The 22274-nt window shown below is 46.5% G+C and overlaps 1 protein-coding gene across 1 annotated transcript in view; it reads right to left on the bottom strand.

Moving 5' to 3' along the window:
• Positions 1-22274, bottom strand: part of IA-2 (tyrosine phosphatase IA-2) — a 624632-nt gene that overhangs the window by 87091 nt on the left and 515267 nt on the right. The window contains exon 15 of the mRNA XM_037429474.2: positions 8774-8916. Within this exon, the coding sequence (XP_037285371.2) occupies positions 8774-8916 (143 nt within the window). The remainder of the gene's footprint in view (positions 1-8773; positions 8917-22274) is intronic.

Raw genomic sequence — 22274 nt, 5'->3', positions numbered from 1 at the left:
CTTATTGCGAAAGCGATTGTATGAACACTCTCGGCATGATTTTGCCGCTGGCGTCAGCGTCGCCGTCACTCACCCTATATGTATACTTATCTATACATATGAAAACACTAGAAAGAAAAATAATGCAGAAAAAAACTGCGGCGCATGGAATCGAACCGGACCTCAGCATCGTGAGTGCGAGGCGTTAACCATTGAGCCACCAATGAGCACGTCTTAAACGTTCAAACGGCAAGCTGCTTATATCTACCACTTACCGCTGGTGGCGGGCATCACGGGGGGGGGGGGGCGGAGAGGGGGAACTATCGTGTTATCAGCATTACCAGCAAGATGGCACAATCAGCACGCGTAGCCACATCGTCACGACGTGGTGGAGCGCGCTCTCACCACCCACGCGCACTTTGCCCCGCGGAGAGCAGGGGCTCGATGCTAACTTACGCGCCCTTATCTCGCGGCGGGGAAGGTCGTACGTCTTGGCTAGCCTTCGACTTTCATTGGAACAATTCGGTTGTAGTTAATGGGCGCACAAAGGTCACTGCAAACGTTGCACAGCCTCCGTTTGTGAAAAGAGCGCAATTTTCAGACAAAGGGAAGAAACAACTGGGACAATTATTCACGTTCATCTGTGCCTGAGAGTACGTTTCGTTCGTCATTTGTGCGTGAGAAACAAGGGACACGTTGCGATCTGCTGGCATTCTGCGCCTGACCTTCTAATTTGTTGCTATCGCGTTCATTGCTTCGCCTTTGCGGCAAAGCTGTGACTTTTTGTTTAGCCTAAAGAAAGCGGTTGCTGATTCGGCTGGTACGCACGTGCGCAATGAAGTAAGGCGCTCGTCCTTCTATCGCCATCCATCCGAACGGCTCGTTGCCTCTGAACTTAAGAAACAAACTATAATTGAGACTCCGCTTCGGTTGAGAATCACACAGCGTACCGTATTTACGCTATTGTAACAAGACAATGATTGTAACGCAAGGGGTGACTTTTCATTGTACCGAGGAAGTTTCGGTATGCGATTGTAAGCGATGGTTGGCTTGGGCTAGCGAAAATCTGAAACGAAAACTCTTGTAACACTTGAGTAAATGCAGCACATGGACTTGCGGTCTCATTCCAGCCTTCCTCGCAGTTACGAAATCCCCTGAAACGTTGCAAGGGCGCGCCCGTGCTTCACTTGAGAAAGTGTGTGCAACTAACCCACGCTCTCGCATTTCTTCATGGTTTACCCGGGGGTGATTATAATTACAATTGACGAAATGACAATATTCGCAGCGTAAAACACGCTAGACTATTCCGCAAAACAGCACGAGTAAGCTCACCGAACTTCGGGTTACGCTACGCTGGCGTGAACTTAGGCAAAGCCACGTGATAGAACGAGTAGCAGATTTCGACGGGAACGAACAAGCGTGCGCCGATCTACTGCCTGGTTACGATCATCAGCATCAGTATCATTGTAGCGATTATCCCTCCACTACAGGCGACAGTGTTGCACCACAATTATCATTTGCCTCTGTTCTGTATCAATCGACTGCCACATTCTGCCTGTGACCTCTCACGTCCGCTTACCACTCCTGTGTTTCGCAAGCTCTAATTAAAGGATGCTACTGTTCACTGCAACTCGCAATGACGCCTTTTTGGCGCTACTCTCAACACTAAGCACGACTAGATGCATAGTTTTGAATAGGGGCTAGTTAATATTTTATTATCAGACTAATCTACGGATGCCAGGCATCTGTGGAAATTAATTAGGTGCAGGAGTCTTCGATGTTCACCCAATTACGTTCCGTCTCTTTTTCTTTTCATCTTTAAATAATAATATTAATATTATTATCTGGAGTTTTACGTGCGACAACCACTGTATGATTATGATGTACGCGGCTTCGACACTGTTGATCACCTGATGTCATTAAAGCACACTGGTAACACACATCTCACAGGCGCGTAGCATTTTACATCCGTCAAAACGCCACGGCTGGAGTAGAACCTACGACGGGGTCAGCATCCGAACACCATAACTACATCACCGTGCCGGGTTGTTCTTTTACAAAGCTCTACGCAATATGGTCTGGTTCAAATTGCTTCCCTTAGGTGCTTTGTCCACAATCAGCCACTCCTTAAGCAGACTTCTGCAGAAGGAGTGCAGGAGTCTGTGCGCAAAGATACCAGTGGACGGGTGAAGCGGTACAGCGCCCACCTCCGATGTGTGAGGTGTTGAGTTCGACTTCCAGTGCCATCGCGCAGCCCAAATTTTGTGTACTCTTTATGTCTACTTTTAAGCTGTATCGCTTCTGCATCAGCAAACTAGAATATCGATAGAAATCAACTAGCCCGTAGTGTACACTGGAAGAAGAGTCACCGAAAGCTTTTTATAATTATATAAGAAGAGGCGGAGGAGTATAATTAAAACCAGGAAAATGGTACATTATGACTGAAATGTACGGTATTTTGGCCGCTGTTCCTGCGGCGCCAACGTGGAAATTCGCTCATGAAGATAGCCTTTATAGACACGTGGGCAGACGTGAGAAACGTTCGGCTTAGCGGAGCGTTTTCGTTCCGACAACTTTTCGCGTTGATGGCAGTGCCTTGGTTATGTTCTAGATTCTCTAGCACCGATATGAATTAGATTTTTTTTTTCTTTTTTCGATAACGCAAATATCCCCGAGAGAGCAATCCCGATGCTAAGTTATGCGCTGCCTCGTGCGAGCCAACAACGAAAAGCGAAAGCGCATACTTGAAAAGCTAACCGGAATCGTTGTAAAGACGTGGTCACATGTTGACCGGCTTCTTTATAATCGACATCGCGTGAGGACGGCATCTGCGACTCATTTACTTGTTCCATTCAAGCGTGTTTAGCTGCATATTACTTTGTTGAAAGACAGCGTGATTTGTCACCCCCCCCCCCCCCGACAAAAAAACTTCGTACGAATGAATGATTGGCAAGCATAACGCAAACGGCCATTCAGTTCGTAACCAAAAAACGCAGTATTTTAAAACGCACTGCGATTGATTTGAAATCTGAAGGGAAAATAAGACTAACATACAAGCAGGGGAAGTTGATGGACGCAAACGACGCGAGAAGAGGAGGAAGAAGCAGAAAGAAAAGAGACGAAGACACGGCCGCAGCGGTTGCTCTCGCGTGGTATACAGAGTACGCCCCGATGTTCTCGGCTCCTCCTCGAGCCATTTTAATCAATACCCGAGGCCCCGACGTTAACAGCAAGCCACAGCTCTTCGAACATCCTTCCTCACCCTTATTTTTTTTCTTCCTTTCCCTCACCTCTCTCGCTCTCTTTCTAAGAAGCCCTCACATAGCGGAACTCTATGCGCTATCTGCCGGTCTTAAAGCTCGTGCCAATTCATTGAGCTTGCTTGTATTTGACGCTTTTTATTAGCGACCACTTCTTTCTCGATTGCTACAGGCGCCTCGGAAGCCTGGCAGCAATGCCTTTAACACTCGTTTCCGTGCAACTTTTAACGCAAATCCGGCGCCCGCATGCATAATTAAAAGACAGCCGCCATCAGGCAGAAGCCCCTCTACCCCTTCTTGATCTTCCATGCCCTCCTCTCTCGTGTTCTCGTCTCACTGCGCCTCTCCTCCTCCTTCTCCTTTCCTGCTCCCTGCTCCCGCATCCCGTTGTTGCCAATATTGCTGCTTCTGCTGCAGCTGCTACGTAAGCCTCTGCTTATTTGCAGCCGTCGCGTGAGGGGTCGCGGACTTGCCTTCTACGACATTCTTGTTTATTTGTTTCTTTTTCTTCCTCGCCTGCTTCAAAGGCGGAACCCACAGGTATACGAACACTCGATGCCGCTCCTGTCGGTTGCGGCAACGATTATTTTTTCTTCTAATTACGACCGAAGCTCGCATAGATACCGCCATTGCCGCCTCCGCCGCCGCCGGCGGCATCTGCTGGCTTAGGAGCGTGCCGAAACGAAGCTACGGCCGGGCACCACCTTGTGAGAAATGGCCCGCGCACCAGTTCGCCATAATCTCTCTGGCGTGTGTCATATGGCACAAGATTGCATGTGTCGTTGTTTTCGAGCTAGTTTACTTCGTTGTCAGTAAGAATTCAAATTATATATATATATATATATATATATATATATATATATATATATATATATAATGAGATCTAACAGACAATAATGCCAAGGAATGTATAGGACCTGCTCACGGCTGGTTATTCTTTCAACCACTTTGCTTTCTTCTGATTTACATTCCATTTGTTCTAATAACTTCCCCTATACATTCCTTGGTATTATTGTCTGTTAGATCTCATTATTATTGTGTCAAAACACGAGACAACGAGCCCTTAGGTATACACTTCTTTCCCTTATATATATATATATATATATATATATATATATATATATATATATATATATATATATATATATATATATATATATATATATATATATGTATATATAAGAAGTTAGTATGAAAGTATGAAAGCTAGCGATGACAGAGAAAGGAAGAGGAAGGAGGAAAGTCAGGAAGGTGAGTGTCAGGTTTGCTATCCTACGCTCGGGGATAGGGATTAAGGAAACTTGTAAAACAAAGGTGGCGAGGGTTATAGAGGCGACGTTTCAACAAGCCGGGAGCAATAACTTGAGGCTAGCAGATAATCACAGGCTTGGTCTCTGCCAGTGGCAAGTCATTTTTTCACCCACTTTTGTTTTTTCACATTTCGATTACAATTATAACTACTAAGAACATTCCTTTCACTTCACATCTCAGCTTGGTCTCTTAGTTTTCCCCCGCCGCGACGGTCTAGTGGCTAAGGTACTCGGCTGCTGACCCGCAGGTCGCGGGATCGAATCCCGGCTGCGGTGGCTGCATTTTTGATGGAGGCGAAAATGCTGTAGGCCCGCATGCTTAGATTTGGGCGCACGTTAAAGAACCCCGGGTGGTCGAAATTTCCAGAGCCCTCCACTACGGCGTCTCTCATAATGATATGGTGGTTCTGGGACGTTAAACCCCACATATCAATCAATCTTAGTTCTCAATATTATTGCGTCCAACAAAGGAAAGGGACCTTTAAGCTTACACTTCTTTCTTTTATAAGCAGCGAGGCTGTTGAAAACAAACAAAGTAGGACATGGGCTTGGGACCAGGAGCATTACAATAACCGCCGGTTCAATGGCGAATCCTTCGTAGTGGGTACGAGCCACGGTGCGAGAATACTTTAAGGTGAGCGAACGCCGGGACACTTGGCTGACCGATAATGTTCTGCTTCCCTAGGAATCTGAAAAATGGTACTGCAAACTTTGCCCCGGCCTATCGGTCGGCTACCAGCTCGTGATAACATCACCTGCAACGTGGCGCCAGCAGGCAAGAAAGGGTGTTCCACACTCGCCGTAGTGGCTACTGGCAGCGCTGACTGATGCTGCCTGTTTAAAGGCACACATATACACTATAAAGTAGACGGAGAGATGACCGTCGTAGCAGCCCTGGTAGAGCGTCAAACGTGTTATTCGAAGGTCCAGGTTGGGTTCCAGCTGACCGGAAGTCATCTTGTCGTCGACTTTTCTTTTTTTAACATTTATGTTATATTAGTTAATAACATCTATACTTTTCTTGAAATATTACGATCACTTCAATGACGTCCCCTACAATTTCCTTGGGTTATTTCTCTGTTCTCACTTATGCTGTGTATAATCAAAGTAAGCGAACCCTTAAATCTACACTTCTTTCCTTTCATGGAGAGGCAGTGCTACACGGGTGACTCTCGCATGTATAGGCACCCGACAGTGGACCAGAGGGCACGACGAAGCTCTTTGGGCCGCCTCAGCATTGTTGGTACCGACCACCAAGGATACTAAGAAAATGGAACGCTCGCTGAGCACAGTGACATGCTGAAGGGCCAGTGCCCTTTTTGGCACGTTTCCAAAGAACTATTCCTGGGCGCTTACATAATCAGCCGTGACCGCTTGCTCAAAACTAAAAAAGAAAATGATACGCACGTGCAAGTTTGGTTTTGCTGCGTCTACTCGCTAGGCTACGCATTGGAAGACTCGGTTTTATGCACCTACCCGCTAGGCTGTGTATTCTGGCGCTACCATCAGATCTAGTAAACTGCATTGCCGGGTGCCTATAAAAGTAGAGTCAAAAAACACTATTTCTTTAAGATTTTAGGCATTGCGATGAAGTACAAACTAGCTTTGCATGGGAGCCTTAGTTTACGGTGGTGTTCTCTGCATCTCACCTCCATCGAAAAGCGGCCACCGAGGTACATTAGGGTCGAACTCGGGCCCTGGATCTTACGAGCACGACACCTTAGCACCTAAGCTACGAAAAAAAGGAGAAAGTCGTTCTCAGATTTCGCCTAGTTATACCGCATTCGCGTGTATCTTTCCGGCACGCCTGTTCCTAACGCCATTCCCCTCCGTCCAGACCAACATGGGATGAAACGGCGCATGCTGCTAGCGCAACGCGATTCACATTGAAGAAAAAAAAACGAACCAAAACGATTGCCATCGCGGGAATAGAGTCGCCGCTAGAAGTGCGGAGAACGCGAGCAATTTCCACGGGGAAGGGATCGGCGGCGGGCCACACGGGAAACGCGCAACTTGTCGCGAGGAGAAGCCATTTGTTTGGATTGCCATGTCCGCCTGCCCATTTGCGTCTCCGTTGGCGCGGCGACCGTGCAGCTTCGCGCTTTACATACTGCAGACCACCGCTGCTCGACGTGTCGCGCTGCAGTGGCAGCCCAGAGAACACGCAGCCTGTGCCTGGGATTTCGAGCCCCGCGGTGAGGCATCGCCTAACAAGGGCTGCGGAAGAAGCGGCCAACACGAAAACTTCCACGCGCATTTGCGAAAAGGGCGTTTTGTTACTCCGCGTTTTATTTTCGTTTTGATACCTCAGTTCAGTTTGTTCTCTTCCAGGTTCAGCCGGGAGATACGTAGTGAGTGGGCACGATTTTGTCATTCTCCTGACGTTTTCAATATGCCAGCTATGATGCTTACATGCGCGCGCTGCATTTAAAGGAAGCATTGTGAAAATTAGCGTGAAGTGTTGGCGTAAGCATGAATCAGTTAGGATATGCGACGGACTTGAGGCCCCCTTAGACTATTATGGGGCCGGGAGAGGAGGGTGCAACCTCTGACCTCTCTTCCACCCACGTTGACGCGGTTGTGTATGCCTATAGACGTGTCTTCGTGGGCCATAGAATGAGCTCAGCAAACTATTATATCGTAACTAAAGCGCTGTGTGCATGTGGAAGTCTAAAAGGTTGTCAAAACGGAGGTAAAAAATATATAAATATTGAGTAGATGACATTGGCCAGAACTCTTGCTGGAAAATTAGAGCTACGACAAATACGTTGCACCCGACCGAATAATCGACGATTCTGACTATTCTTGATAAGCAAAGACAGAAGCAACAATCCCGTCGCGGAAATGAATTTGTGTGCCCTAAATAGCATGTTGAGCGCGTGCCGGTGGTTTATGTGAGGAGCTTAGGCTTGGTCACGTGTCGCGCAGCTGGCGACGAAAGTTCAGCCGTCGTGGTATGCTGGGTTGCCTAATTCGCATAATAGAAGCACACTGGTAATGGCGGCCCAGAAGTCGGCACGTGACACGCTCATTTCTACGCCAGATGTTCAGCTAAATGGAAAGAAGCAACTTTGTATGCCGACAATAAACCGGTCCCAGCGACTAGGCCGAGCGAAGAGGATTTGCTGAAAGTCAGATGACTTATTGGAGGAGAGTATTAATGATAACTAACAAACACTGCCAAAAAGTTTACTCTTATCTTCTTCATGTTGAAGAAGATGAATTTTGGCAAACCTGCGAAAGCTCCAGCACTTTGATACACACCAATGCACAAAGCACGCGTGTCGTCGTTTCCAACTTGTTTAACCGTATATTCAAAAGCAATGGCCACAAATATTATGGCTAGATAACCACGTTTCAAAAGACTGTCAGCGTTCATTTTTAAAAACGCGCGTTTGCAAAAAAAATAAGCCATCACAAAGAAGAAATAATACGTTGCAAAATAAAGCCGAATAAAAAAGGAAAAAAAAACATGTGTTTACCATACGTTTGACAATGCCTATAAAAAGAGTGTTCATTAGAAAATAAGTTTCTCTCAACTCAGGCTTGCTCAAGGTTATTGAAAAGTGAGAACATATCTCTACACATTCAACTAACTTCTTGCTATGCCCCTTTTGAAGCAAATTTTTTTTTCCTTTGTGGTCGTGGTGAGCTGGCGCACTGACTTCAAGGACACTTTTGCATTCGTATTTCATTTTTTCATGCACAACTAACAGGGATTTTTTTTTCTCTCGTAGAACAAAAGGAGCTTCTATCATTTCTCGATCTTTTTGTTTTGAGGATACGTAATTTACTAACAAATCTGAAATTGCATTTCTCATTATTGCCTGTTCAAATTGCGAGGTTAATTAGCTAGACAGCTACCTTCCTTGTCGGTTGTTTTGAACGATGAATTGATATGTGGGGTTTCACGTCCCAAAACCACCATATGATTATGAAAGACGCCGTAGTGGAGGACTTAGGAAATTTCGACCACCTGGGGTTCTTTAACGTGCACCCAAATCTGAGCACACGGGCATACAACATTTACGCCTTAACCGGAAACGCAGCCGCCGCAGCCGGGATTTGATCCCGCGACCTGCGGGTCAGCAGCCAAGTACCTTAGCCACTAGACCACCGTGGCAGGGCAATGGCTTGGGGAGTGTAAATGAATCAAGGAGAAGGGTGCAAGGGAACACACTTTCGGCAAATGACAAGAGGACAAAGACGAGGAGCCCGTCTCACCAGGATGACGTAGACGACCTGGAGCCGGGCTGGGACGGCTCGCTCTGGGACAGGCTGCTGACTCGCTTGGGCGACTGCGTGGCCACGTGCACCGGTTCGGCGCTCTCGTGGCTCTTGGCGGCCATGCGCTGGCGGCACAGGTCCTGCACGTGGCACAAGCCCGTAACTCGTCAGGCCTCGTGGCAGCGACTCGGGACAGAACGTGGTAGCAGAGATTCGGGTCTAAGCTCGCGGTAGAGTCGCAACACACTTACGGCGGGGACTCGGCGTAATGACACGAAACAAATACCTAATGCAAATACTCGCAGACGATGTTTAAAGCATTGACTCACAGCAAAGACACGCGACGTACCTCAAAACAGTATTCAGGGTGAGGACTCTAGCGATAATTTAAGTCAAAGATTCATCGCAATAGCTTCATTCGGAAACACACAGTAGAGACTTGCATCATACAGCCAGGACTCAGGGTGAAGCAAAAACTCGAGGCAAAAACTCACAGCAAGAACAGATAATAGAACAAATTCTGAGAAATACACTGAATGCCGAAATGTGAGCAATATTGAAAGGTCCTGTTTTGTCATAATTGTCCGCTCATTGCAAATATGTCTGAGTTTGGTCCACTTGTGCCGTGTCTATATACAGTGTGCGTTCAGATGCATGCGTGTGTGTGTATACAGCTTGCACGAGGCCATATATAAGGAAATGTGAGCCTTACTTAAGCCTCGTCTGTGTTACTACCTAATTCGGCTCTGACTTCAAACCGGTGTAGTATTTCAGTATTTCGGGCGGTTTATGAACAGTATCAGAGTCGAGAAAAAAATTGTTGCAGTTTCTCTTGGAATTAGGAACCGAGGCGGCAAAAACGACCGTTATATTTCATCGCATTACTCTAGTGCTTCAACGCGGTTGACGTTGCTGCTGTATGGACAGCAGTCCTGTATGGCGTTCTACAACTCATCTCATGCGAGAAATTGTGGATTCAGCGTACACGCTAACAACGGGTATGAAGCGACCGATGGTTGGCAACTGAGCGCTTTTTCTCGCTTCTCAATAACCACGCCTAGCTTTTACGAGTTCGCTCAGCAGGCCTGAGTGTCGGTGTTTCACGGTACAGCAGGGCTTCAGAGCCTGACCTCGATCAAAGCCGATCAGCCCGAATAGGCCGTCCTGCAACTGATTAAACTGCTAGCCTGAAGTCATGTTATACAATACATGGTCAATATGAAATTATGTAGGCTCATGTTTTTTTCCCTCTCTGCTTCATTCTAACATTGCGCTCACGGTGCATGTAGGGTACCAAACCAGACAAACTCCAGCAGCCTCCCTGCATTCTCTTCAATTACCCTCTCCACACGTAACGGCCATTACAGAAAAGATTGACGATGCTACAGCTAGCCGCCTTTATACGCTGAGCGCACGTGTTAAGAATTGAAGTTTTCCCGGAGAAAGGCATTTTCGAGTGAGTGGGGTTCGCGCGCTGCAATCGCAGCCATATACGCCGAAATTATGCGCGATATAAACGGTATATAAACAACGCGCGCTATGCGTGAGATTCAAATTAGGGGACGCTATGGAGTACGTGGTAGAAGAAACAGTGCGGATCTATATAGCGTACATAACCATGCCGCCATTTTTCGCGAAAGTCCTGCGGGCAAAACGAGTTACTAAAGAGCGGAAAACGCCCCTGATGAAGAGTGATCTGTGCCGGATCACTCCGGCTGCCTCGCCTCTCTTTCCCCATATATGGAACGCGTGGGAAAACGAACATTAGCATAGCCGGCCCAGCGTTTCGGGCTAGTACAAGGAGACAAATAAACCGGAAAGTGAGCGCCGGCAAGTTGTATTGTTTTTTTTCTTTTCTTCTTGGTTTACATTGTTTCCATTGCATGACAGGATATTATACGCTCCGCTTGAGGCAACTTCTTTCGGCGATCGATCAATTTTGTGGAAAGAGTTCGGGAAGTTTTTAGTCGATCGCTGGTTCTCCACTTTAGGTGATGCATTTATGAAAGAAGCTGAAAAAAAGGACGTTATGAAGTCGCCAAATATTCAAGTTACAGTATTATACCAAGAGCTAAGCGCTTCCAGTTTCGGATAACGAACCATTTATCTGTAACAATCTGCAAGACGTCATGCAAGATCAGTTGAATCAGGAAAGCTGAGCTCTTTTCATGTTTGATGTAGTGTGAGGTCTTTTGACTGTCTGATTCGTGTTAAATATAGGTTAGGTGAAAATAATAATTTACTAAATTAGTGTTAAATAATCATTTTTGGCGACACTGATGTTCACTTAACTGTCTTGACTGGCACTAGCCTGCAGCGTTTGATGCGGCGAATGGGAGCTTTAACAAGCTGCCACTCCCTCAGATCAGAGAAGGTAAAAAATTGGAAGAACGCTCGTAATCGCACCTATGATAAATACACGGGAAGACGTGCACCAGAAGTGACGTCTGTCCCTCAACAGAGACAACAGAAACACATTGCGCACAAAACGTATCGCTTGCCTTGAAACTCGACGCGGAGAGACTTCGCAGCAAATTCTGAAATCATCGAGGAAGAAAAAAACAGCACCATATGAAGTTTCACAGTCGGCGACTTGGGCGACGGAGTTACGGTACGCTATAGCGTGGAACACAACTCCTTTAGGTAAGTATCCACACACTTCAATAGAATGCAAAAAAAAAAACACTAGAAAGACTGGGTGCGAGACGGCGAAGAATGGCCCCACAAAACACTACAGATAAAACAGCACTGGAGTTCCACCGGCACCGTATGCGTTACACACACACACAGGGGCGCGCGTCAAGAGAATGAAAATGCTTAAGACAATATAGAGTTTGTGCTGACGCACACACTGACGGCGACGCGAGTCGGCCATGGCACACGTCAGCTGGCGACGCGTAAACGTCGGAACGGGGACCTAGAAGAAGTGACGCGAACTTATCGTGCCGCAGAACAAGGGACTGCCCCCCCACCGCACGAACCATTGCGTACGCTGCGGAGCGAGCGGCATCAGCGGCACGTCGTCAAGCCGGTGGCTAGGGAACTCGGCGCGAGCGGCGGCGGACGCGTATACGAGCGCGCCGTCGGATACGAGTGAACGGAAACGGAAGAGAAGCGAAAAGAAGGGGCGTGTCGACGACGACGACAAAAGCGACGCACTTTCGCAAGCGACGGAAGAGATGACGCCTATACGGTCCGCGGCTGTTGTGCTACGGACGATGTCGCGCCTTCTTTTGGTGAAACGCGTCAGCTTCGATAGCGAGGCTGCCACTGGCAGGCGCAGCAGCGCTGACGCAACTGCCCCTCTTCTTCGTATCTACTTTCTTTTGTTTCTCTTTCTTTCTCTCACACATACACAAAAACACCCGAAGAATCGAGCTGCGCGGTTTTATCTCAGCGCCACACGTCGTAGGGACACGATATAACCGGAGAGGCCAATGACCTGAAACAGTTCTTCGTGTGCAGCTGCGTGACTGCGTAGCACTTGAGATATTTCTATCTCTTTGTTTTTATTGAAGCAGGTATAAACAGATATCTATCCATCTGACCCGGACGATCCAAGTGGCAAAGCCCTCGCGCTGCATCTTTTCATTTCCATTGATTACGCTGAACGGCATTGATATGTTATGCTACGTGGCAACCTAAGCGGGAAAAAAGGAAAAAGCTAAAGAAAAAGAAAATGATATGCTAGAATTATTAAAGACTTATGCTTAAAAGAAGTCTGAGAACCAATGCAGCCGAAGCTCGAACATGCGCTATTCTATACGTTGGGGCTGCTCTGACCTGGCCGACTAGTTAGCATTTATTACCAGGTTGGACGGTCCAGTGAGACCCTTCACCATAGCTTCTTCTATATTTTTTTTTTCAATAAAATAAATCTGTTCCGTTCTCTTCTGCGTCCCGCACCCTCGTATGCACTGTCTCTTCTCACTGTAAGACATTTCCATGGTTGCTAAACGAAAAACAAAAAAAAAAGCAGTCTCAACGTTACACGTGATCCCTGTATTTCATCGCAGGTTTATTTACAACCTGCCATCTTCTTTGGTGCTGGTCTGCAAAGGCGTCATAGTCGTAATGAAGCACCCGTTGGGTGCAAGCAATGTTCTTCCATGGTATCCTCGGGATGGCTTTAAGCTCTCCCATAGTAGAGTACCCTGTGCTCTAAATCGTTACCCCTTTTTTCTAACCACCCCAGTCGTAAGGACTTATTCGCACGGTGTTGTTGGATGTTCTGCGCTATAAAGCGGGAAACCGTTGGTGTTGATCTGTGAACGTGATCCTCTTTACTAATGTACCTGATGCCCTTGCGGGCACTTCCCCTTCATTTGCCGTGCGACAGATACTGCACGAGACAATTAGAGTAATTTCGAGCTATGTGTGCGCGTGAGAACCTTACAAGATGAAGGATAAATTGACTTGTTAAAAGCAGTGTTTGGGTGATTTGGGGGAGCTGTGGTTGTGGTAACGACGCGTTAAAATGAAGTACACAAAGACAATAGAAGCTCATTTGTAGTATAAAATTTTCTCCTAGCTGCCTCTCTGATTTATACGCATGCGTTACTTGAACACGTTACATATTGAAGTTCACACTACCCGTGTTAACAATCAGCGTAACACCTTGAGCCACATGGTGCTGGTGTGAAGGAACTACCAGGACGGACCAGAGAATGAGAGAGAAAGAGACAAATAGAGAGGAAAGGCAGGGAGGTTCACGACATCACCATCACCAGATAATAGCGTGCAGAAAGCAGCGGAACCGGAGGGAGAACTAGAACGGCCGTGAGGAAGCTTGTTTTGTGATCCCTAAAACTGGATATTGTTAGTCAAAAGGGCTTAGGCGGCGAGCTACCTGGATTGAGGAGGCCAGCCTCCTTAGGGCTCAAGTAGAAGAAGACGAGTTAAGTAATGAACTTCCCACCTATGGCTCTCTTCCGAAACTAGATTATAACGAAAAGATTGGGACCAAACATGAAAGAAGCAGATAGAAATTAAATTAGGAAATTTTGTATTTTACTCGTAAACCCCACGTTCTCAAAGCGTTTCCTGGTGTGTACACAGTGTTTCGATCTTAGATTATATGCTTTTCTTTCTCTTTTTCGCCGAGAGGGAGAAAACAAACATATGTCAGCAGACTTAAGAAAGCCTTCCTCGCAAAGCGCACGGTGTCATTTCCTTACAGATGACTCCGCGACACACGCAATACCAACGTATACATAGTAGAAGCCCCTTCTACACTATTGCCTCTATATAGGCATACGCTAACATATTTCAGGGCGTACATAAAACTCATGGTATACGACAGGCGTGCAAGAACACCACCAGCCTCAGAGGACGTATGAGATGCTAAACTTAGAAGATATTGCCAAGCACTAATGCTGCTCGCAACGCACTACTTAGCGCATACAGTTTCCGTAACTCACATTTATATAGGGGCGTGAGCTGGAACTCCGCTGGTCGCAATAGACACGGTGTGGTACTAGGTGCGTTAACACATATTTTGTCTAGGCACCAGTGCTCTGCGTGTTTTGCCAAGATTTGCAGCGCCCCGGTAAAGAAACTTTTGATTTGGTTGGTACGCAAGCACCCATTTTTGCAACGTCCGTAATTTATTACCCCATTACGTCTTGCAGAGACGTGCATGATATCAATACATTATGAGATGATATACCTTACCACACAGTTTGCTCTGGCATTTGCATATATACAACAATGTTTCATTCCACTGAGGTTAGGCAATAGAAAACCGGCGAAGCTCTTTCTGTCTGGGCGTACGTCCTTCGTGCAGATGTCGCATGAGCGTGATAAGCAAGAATGGCATTAGGGACCACTCAATTTAAATACATAATTATAGATAATTCATGCCTGTTACAAACCTATGTAAATGTCAAAACTATAAATCCATGTCAGTTGCATGAAAAACTGTCGCAGTAAAAAAGATAAATAATTTTGGAAGTTTATGTTGATCAGGTATATACCATAACAGGACGAATTTTTTTTGGAGCTCAAAATCAACTTTTAGTCTTCTGGTCAGGTGCTACAGGATGTTCACTAGAATGTTGCATCCATCCATCTACCAGTTTACAAAAAAGACAGTTTTCTCTTTCCATCTCTAACGCCAGCGGCCCGATTCTCCCGGTATTAGAGGGCAAATCTCATGGGTACATGTGTAAAATTTGTGCCTCTTCTAGGCTTTGTGTCTTTCATAACTTTCATAACACTCGGCCGGTGTTCTGGCTGCTGCCCACCACAGTGGTCTAATGGCTAAGGCACTCGGCTTCCGACCCCCAAGTTGCAGGTTCACATCCCGGCCATGGCGCCACATTTTTGGTGGAGGCGAAAATGCTTGGGCCCCATGTGCTTAGATTTAGGTGCACGTTAAAGACTCCCAGGAGGTCGAAATTCTCTGCACTACGGCGTCTCTCATAATCATATGATGGTTTGGAGACTTTGAACCCCAACATTTATGATAAAACGTCCTGGCTGTTCGCCTGATCACAGGACTGTTTTTTTGAGTGACTTGTGTTCTTAAATAAAAGCCACAGTTAAATTTTACCACCTGATACCTTAAAAACCCCAAACGGTTTGTAGGTCTCGTAGGCAGGACTTTAAATCAGGGGGAGAGGGCGGCGCTAACCCTTTCCGTTTTTAACTAGGGGTAAACACCACACCCTGCCCAGCAGGTCAATTGTAGCTTTGCGGCACCCAATCGCAGGAGCTGGAGTTGCTTTTTTGGGCAGCCATGCTTCATGCTAGAAAATGATAACGCTCCCCATTTCTGAATAATCAATTAATTAAACATAAACTTTTGCATTGTCGTGCCGGCAGTTCTCAATGCAAGGGGTGAACAAACGAATGTTCTGAGGTTCTGCTAGAGTCATTTTCTTTGAGCTCAGATATCTTTAACGCTTCACATTCAGAGTTATTGTTGAGAAATCATATCCTACATGAAGTTTATTTTTCTGCTTCATTGGATCGGTGCATTGCCCGAATGTCGAAAATGCGCCCAAAATAACGTATACATGTCTATATTATACATACTCTTTTCTTTGATTCTAGAGACTGACTTCACTCCGCTGCATGTGTCCCAAACACAAATTCAGTGGTCTGACGGGTATGATGAAACGGACTTTTAAACATAATAACCCGTAATTTGTGTGTGTGTGTGCGTGTGTGTGTGTGTGTGTGTGTGTGTGTGTGTGTGTGTGTGCGTGCGCGCGCTCGCACGCATCGCAGACCTATGAGGGTTCCTTAATTATTTGAAGGGAGACTTGAAGCCATACTTGTATATCTCGGCAGATATCACATAAAAGAAAGAAACACCCGAATACACAAAGAAAAACAACAAAAGTTTATATAACATGCGTGCAAGGAAGGCCAACATTTTGCAAGAGTTTCATCACGGACTGGCAGCAGACGTTATTATATTTAACAAACTAAACAAGTTTCCAAATTTAGTTTTTTATCATGTTGAGAAAAAAAGAAAGAATCGTTCGGGTGCTCTTCATTGCAGATACACACATAAATTTTTTTTCACGAATACGTGAACGCGTACTATCCAACCACACTTTCTTTTTTATCTCGCGAGGCGTTTTCGAGGCACCCGTGGAGCTCCTGTTTTTCTTATTTATTTATTTATTTATTTATTTAGTTATTTATTTATTTATAAAATACTGCAGACCCATTCAGGGCCGAAGCAGGAGGGGATACAAACATTGGTAATAATAATTAATGTCATGTGACAATAAAACGAGTAAATGTACATGAATACATATATGCCAAAGCTCAACCGCCTACCATTGTTACAGTAACAATAACAAAAAATGTATAGAAAAAACTTAGATATCTCTCCCACCCTTTTTCCTGAAAACCGTCTTTACCTGCGCATCATACACGACTCGCAGTATAGGAGGAATGCAAAAACGAGGCCATACACAGCTAGCGCGCTGCAGAGGCTGTAAAGTGTCAAAGAAGACAAAAAAATGTTGCATAACGATAGAAAACCTTGGGCGCAGAGGCTTAAGCTACCCACACGGCACGCACCGCAAGCAAGCGCCAGGCGTGAGCCTCATGGACGCCTTGCCGCACGTAGGCATTGCGATTTTGCGGGCACGGTGACACATTCTTGCGAAAGACCGTCTCAAGATGGTCGAGAAGAGAAAGAAACGAAAGAAAGAAGTCGTTCCTTTTAGCGAGAAACTACGGGAAAAAAATATACGAGTAAACCGAAAATAAACCCACAAAGCCGGCAGGCGAAAAGTTAGTTTTACGCAGTTGAGAGTAAAACAGAAAAGAAAAAAGAACCGCAGCAAGGCAAAACGGATACGGAGCTGCATGAAAATCAAGGAACAGGCTTTGGCACTCAGGCGGAATTCTCCCCCACTCTTTCTAGCATCACATTCCTCCGGCACGAAGAAAAAAAAAGGCAAAAAAAATCACGCCGTCACCACCAGCACCAACCAACGAACCAATGGGTGTCTGACTGCAACAGCACGCACCACAAAACCCAGGCGGCTCGATTTCTCGGTTCACACAGAAGCGAGCGTCGGCGCGAGTGCTCTCATAGGCCTAATCCCCGAGCAGGAACGGGAGGAGGAGGCAGTCGGCGGCGCGTCGGTGAGACGCGCAATTCGCGCAAATCCCGCGTAAGCGGCCCCCCCCCCCCCCCCCCCGCACGCGGGCAGCGTCGCTTCTTCAGCTCCGTACCCGTATACACGCGCAGGGAACGCTGCTTGCGAGAGACAGCCGAGGTCTAAAGAGGGTGCCTACGAGGAAACTACTAGGCCGGCGGGGTTATTCGAGCACGGGGTGCAAATTGGAAAAGCGTGCCCGCAAACCTCCTCCGTAGCCCCGTGGTATACCCACACTTAGTCCCCGCCTCCCTCCCGCTTCCCTCTTCTTGTACTGTGAGCTACGTTCCAGTGCGTTATAAGAAGGCACGAACTCCGTGAATCTCGATCTCAACGTCCCTCTTCTGAGTTAGTTTCAATTCATTTTTTTTTCAGACGTGGCAATGAAGTTGGGTCCTCTATAGATTTGCCGTGACTACCGTGAGATTGGAAAGCTGCTGCAAGGGCAGAGACTATGATAGTTAAAAAGCACGCACAATCTTTGTCGTTGAATGCTTTCACAAGTCCCGCAACTCTTTTTTTTTTGTTCCTCATAAAATCAACGCTTCGCTTGCGCAACGACTGATTCCGTTCAACGCATTTCAATACAGGGATACACGAAGTTTCCATGCCTTCTATCTAGCCTCAGAGTTTAAACGCAAGTTTAGCTTTGGCTACCGCAGCAATTAAGGTCGGGTTAGGAGAGCACGGAGAGAAAACTGTTTATTGCGTCGTTTTCTATTGATTCTATAGTTGCGTCTCCGAACGGTGTTCTTCAGAAAACTTCAGGTAGTCCAACTGCTTCAAGTGAAGAACGTGTATAGGATGCGAAACTTGTACCAGTTTAGCTTGGTTTAACACTTCCCATTAATGTGCATGTGTACGTCAATGTAAATGGTTATCGACACGTTCTTGTTCGAGTGTGCAGAATATCCGCAAAGCTGTGCCCTTTCCTCCTTCTATAGTACTGTTTAAAAAACAAGGAAAAACAGGGCAAGAGCATCAGGCAGTGACAGCGCAGTCGATTTGTCAGTGTCACGCCAAAATCATAATAGAAGACAGCACGTCGCTTTACAAATGGGTTGCTCAAAAAAAATGGAAATGAAAGAAAAAAATAGAGAAATGTGACTTTGTATCGTGTCTATACGCTGCAGTAACACACTGGGGTCGCGTCATCGCTCCCACAAATCTGACCCGAAAACGCCAATACAAAAAAAAAGTTTGCGAGCAATAACAAAGAAAAAAGAACACTGCCTTACAGTTACAAACACTCAGCTTCAGCCAATGATTGATGACCCTCGCCCGAATGCCGAGGTATGTAGCACGTGATTTTAAGCGAGGTGTTCGCGCCTTGTGTTCCGGGGCTTTAGCCCCGAGTTCTCTCAGACGCTTCACGTGCTGCCGATGACCCACAAGTACAATAGCTCGGTGATACAGTGGATAATATCCCAGCCGTGTCAAACATGGATATTGACTCCTATCTTTTCATCTGTTTTCATCCTTTTTAAACTTCCATCCAGCGTTCTCAAAGAAGCACGCCATTTTCTTCAGACAATAACCACTATGGCACGCGCGTAATATTGTAAAGTTATAGACCCATCTTCTTTATTTTGTTCCGCTGATATTTAAATTACAAGCAGAAGCCTTGACCAATATGGGTATTTTAGCTGCATGTTGTCTTTGAACGGCCTCATGTTAACTTTATTAGGTCAGTCCGCTATGCACCAGAAAATGACGAGAGGCAGGGGTAGCCCGATAATAAAATCTCCTGCTTTCTGGATTAAAAAAAACACAATTAAAATTTAAGCATAAGGCTATTGGTAAAGTTATGATGAGAAGTGGTGATAGCGGATAAAGAAGCAAAATGCTGCAAGACATCTGACGAGGGCAATCAGCTTCACCCATGCCTGCGGAAATCGCTTTCAGTATCATTGTTGTAAGACAATGTTATATCTCGTGTAGGGCGAATGCTTTTACGATTGAGCTTCAGTTTGCCCTAACTCGAGTATAACTGGCAGACCGGTGTTCACGATATTCCCGTAACATGAGAGGCCATGAATTCAAGTAGGCATGCAAAGATAAATATTCAGTGTCTGCACCTTTGCACCCTGGGGTAGCAGTTGTAACCTTTTTTCACCACGGTCAGTGAGTGGGTAAGAGCTTTCTTTAACATGTCCGGCACTACTGAAAGAGGTGGGGCTACAAGCACCCGGGCCCATATGACGACCTCAATTACGTGGGACAGAGTCGGCTTTCTGTGCGTACCGGACGGCCCGCAGTGGATCGGCGAGGTCGTGGCTGAGCAGAGCCACCTCCCATCATGCCTCGCGGTTCGAGGCCGCCATGTTTACCCGGTTCGTAGGAGACTGCTGCTCACTAACCTTGCACTCCCACAGTATGTACTGCAGTGTCACTCTGGCTAAAGTTACCTGGAGCACCCTGTATACTTCCGGCTAGTGCAAAGCGTACAGGGCCAGAGTTTAAAAATATGCCAATACACGCATTTACGATGCCACCAAATGCATGTTGCTCACCGTTGCTAGGAGTAGTAGTCAGACTATTTATTTTGTTTTCTCAAATATCGTTTAATTAGATCTGTTTATTTACTAACTTTTAAAGGAACGAAGATACATGGTTATCTGGCCTGCGAATTACTCGGCTTCCTCAGCTCTAGTTGTTCCTTATAATGCCGGCTACCACAGTTTGCTTCCCGTTTCATGCTTCGGCATTGCCAATAGTTGTTGGTCCTAAAGCCCGTTGCATGGTCGAACGTGTATCCAGTTTGTACTCATGCTAGTCACGGTCGAGCATAAAAGCATGCAGCCAATCTAAGCTGCGAGGAAGTAGCTCCTCTTATTTTTAACCCCTCGCGCTCGTCTATGAGGTACAAGTTTATTGCCAGAGACACTTATCAGTATTCAGCCAATATACATGCGGGATGTACAATAGATGCTGAGTGGATGTTTACGCAGCTATGAACACGAAAATAAGGGACGCTGCCTCAGGCCTTGCGAATACATGCGAGAACAGCGCGTCCATCTGAAGTCTCCGAGACGCTTTTGTGTACGGTCTTCGTACACCGCACCCCCCAAAACAGGAAACCAACCGACCGATGAGATGCGTGCACTCTATAGGTGCACGGATCGGAACAACACCGCGGAAGAGGAAAGGTGGGAGAAGAAAAGTTTACTGGGTTTGCGCCATCCCATTGGTTGCGTGTCATGCCCTTGGTAGGGCAACTCGATTACCCGTATGAATACGAGACACCGAAGAAAGGGACGCACAAGAGGGTGGGGGGGAGAGCATACGGGTGGGGGTGGAATGAGAGCCGAAAGGCCAGTGCAGGGGATGTGAGGGAAGACTTTCCCGTTTCATACTTGGGCAAACAGGGTGGACGAGCCTTGCTCTCATGGCATGAGCGCCACGGCGATGGCAGAGAGGCCACTTCAAAATCCATTACAATCTCCTTTGATCCGGGAGTATCGTCGATGGCTGCGTGCATCCCAGGCGCCATCTCTGGCAGAATGATGCGTGAGCGTCTCTCCACTGGACATCCAGAAGAGGAAAATACTCAGGACAAAGAAAAAAAGGGTGGGGGCGGGGGGAAGAAATTGTTGAAAACGCAGAAACATCCATCCCGCCTTATATGGGAGAAGCTTGTATATCTAGTGCAATATGGGGCATTGAAGGGTGACCCTCTCTTCCCTTCCATCTTTCATCATCCCGTATTTCCCTCTCTCTATCGAAACGTCCTGTACAAAGGTAATTCAATTTTACAGCACCATGCCCGCAGTACACGCCCGAAAGACATAGTAAACTGACCCCTCGGGTGCACGCTTGGACAAGGGCGCACGGACGAGCGCGCGTTGGGTTTTGCTGGGCACACGACGCTGGCGTTATCGCCGATGTGATCACGACGCTTGAATGTTGGTGAGCGCAGGCGTCCTCGTCGTACCACTTTGTTTGCCTGTGCATTTTTTTCTTCTCTGCCCGCGTTTCACGCGTGCAAGATGAGGCAGGCGGATTGTTGAAATCTCTTCACAAAAACGCCATCAGTCTATTTTCTGCAAGAGCTTCGCAATGGACGTATAGCCTGCGGCCGTACGCTCTGTGTGCAGAAAATACTCGCTATACCCATGTAGTTATCAACGTGTCAAGATAAAATGTGGAGCGTCTGGTGCACATTGAAAGTGCGCAATGTATGTGCGAAGTATCCTGTCGAAGGACTCACGCGCTAGTTCCACATACAGATTTAGATTGGGATCCGCCTATTCTTTCTGTCAGGACAGCCTATACTGTATTACTATGACCTATATGCCGATCTGGTGCGCGGCCTCATGAAACGGTTCCGGAGATGTTTGTTTACAAAACAGCAGATAATGAATAATTATCGCGTGACAGTTTGTGCAATTGCGTAAAAGGGTGTTTGTCTGGTTTTCATCGTCGCATGAGCGACAGCGTTCGTTCCGTGGTACTTATGGAATGAATTGGATTCGCAGTTTTAGCGCATCTACATAGTGTGCAACAGGCGCATATGTCATCTCGCTCGCACTATAAAATCGGCTCCTGCAAGACGATTAACTACTCCACACTGCACATCGCTGCGAAGGCGTTATCGCTATTTTTACTAGCAATTGACCTGCATGAATGACTTCCGTACTGATAGATATCATCACGGGCTGTGACCAGAAGTAATAGTTTGCATAAGTATCTATCCTTACGCTGCAATTAAAAGCAGTGCTTATGGTGCTCGGCCTTTCGCCTAAAGGTCGTGGTTTCGATCCTGGCTGCAGCGGTCGCAATTCGATAAAGGCAAAATGCTATAGGACCGTGCAGTGTTCCTTGTAAGTGCACGTTAAAGATCACCATATGATAGAAATTTTTGGAACATT

The sequence above is a fragment of the Rhipicephalus microplus genome, chromosome 1 (genome assembly GCF_043290135.1).
Source record: "Rhipicephalus microplus isolate Deutch F79 chromosome 1, USDA_Rmic, whole genome shotgun sequence".
Lineage (NCBI taxonomy): Eukaryota > Metazoa > Arthropoda > Arachnida > Ixodida > Ixodidae > Rhipicephalus > Rhipicephalus microplus.
Note: the sequence above shows the minus strand (reverse complement) of the source record. Positions and strands in the feature narration are given on the sequence as shown.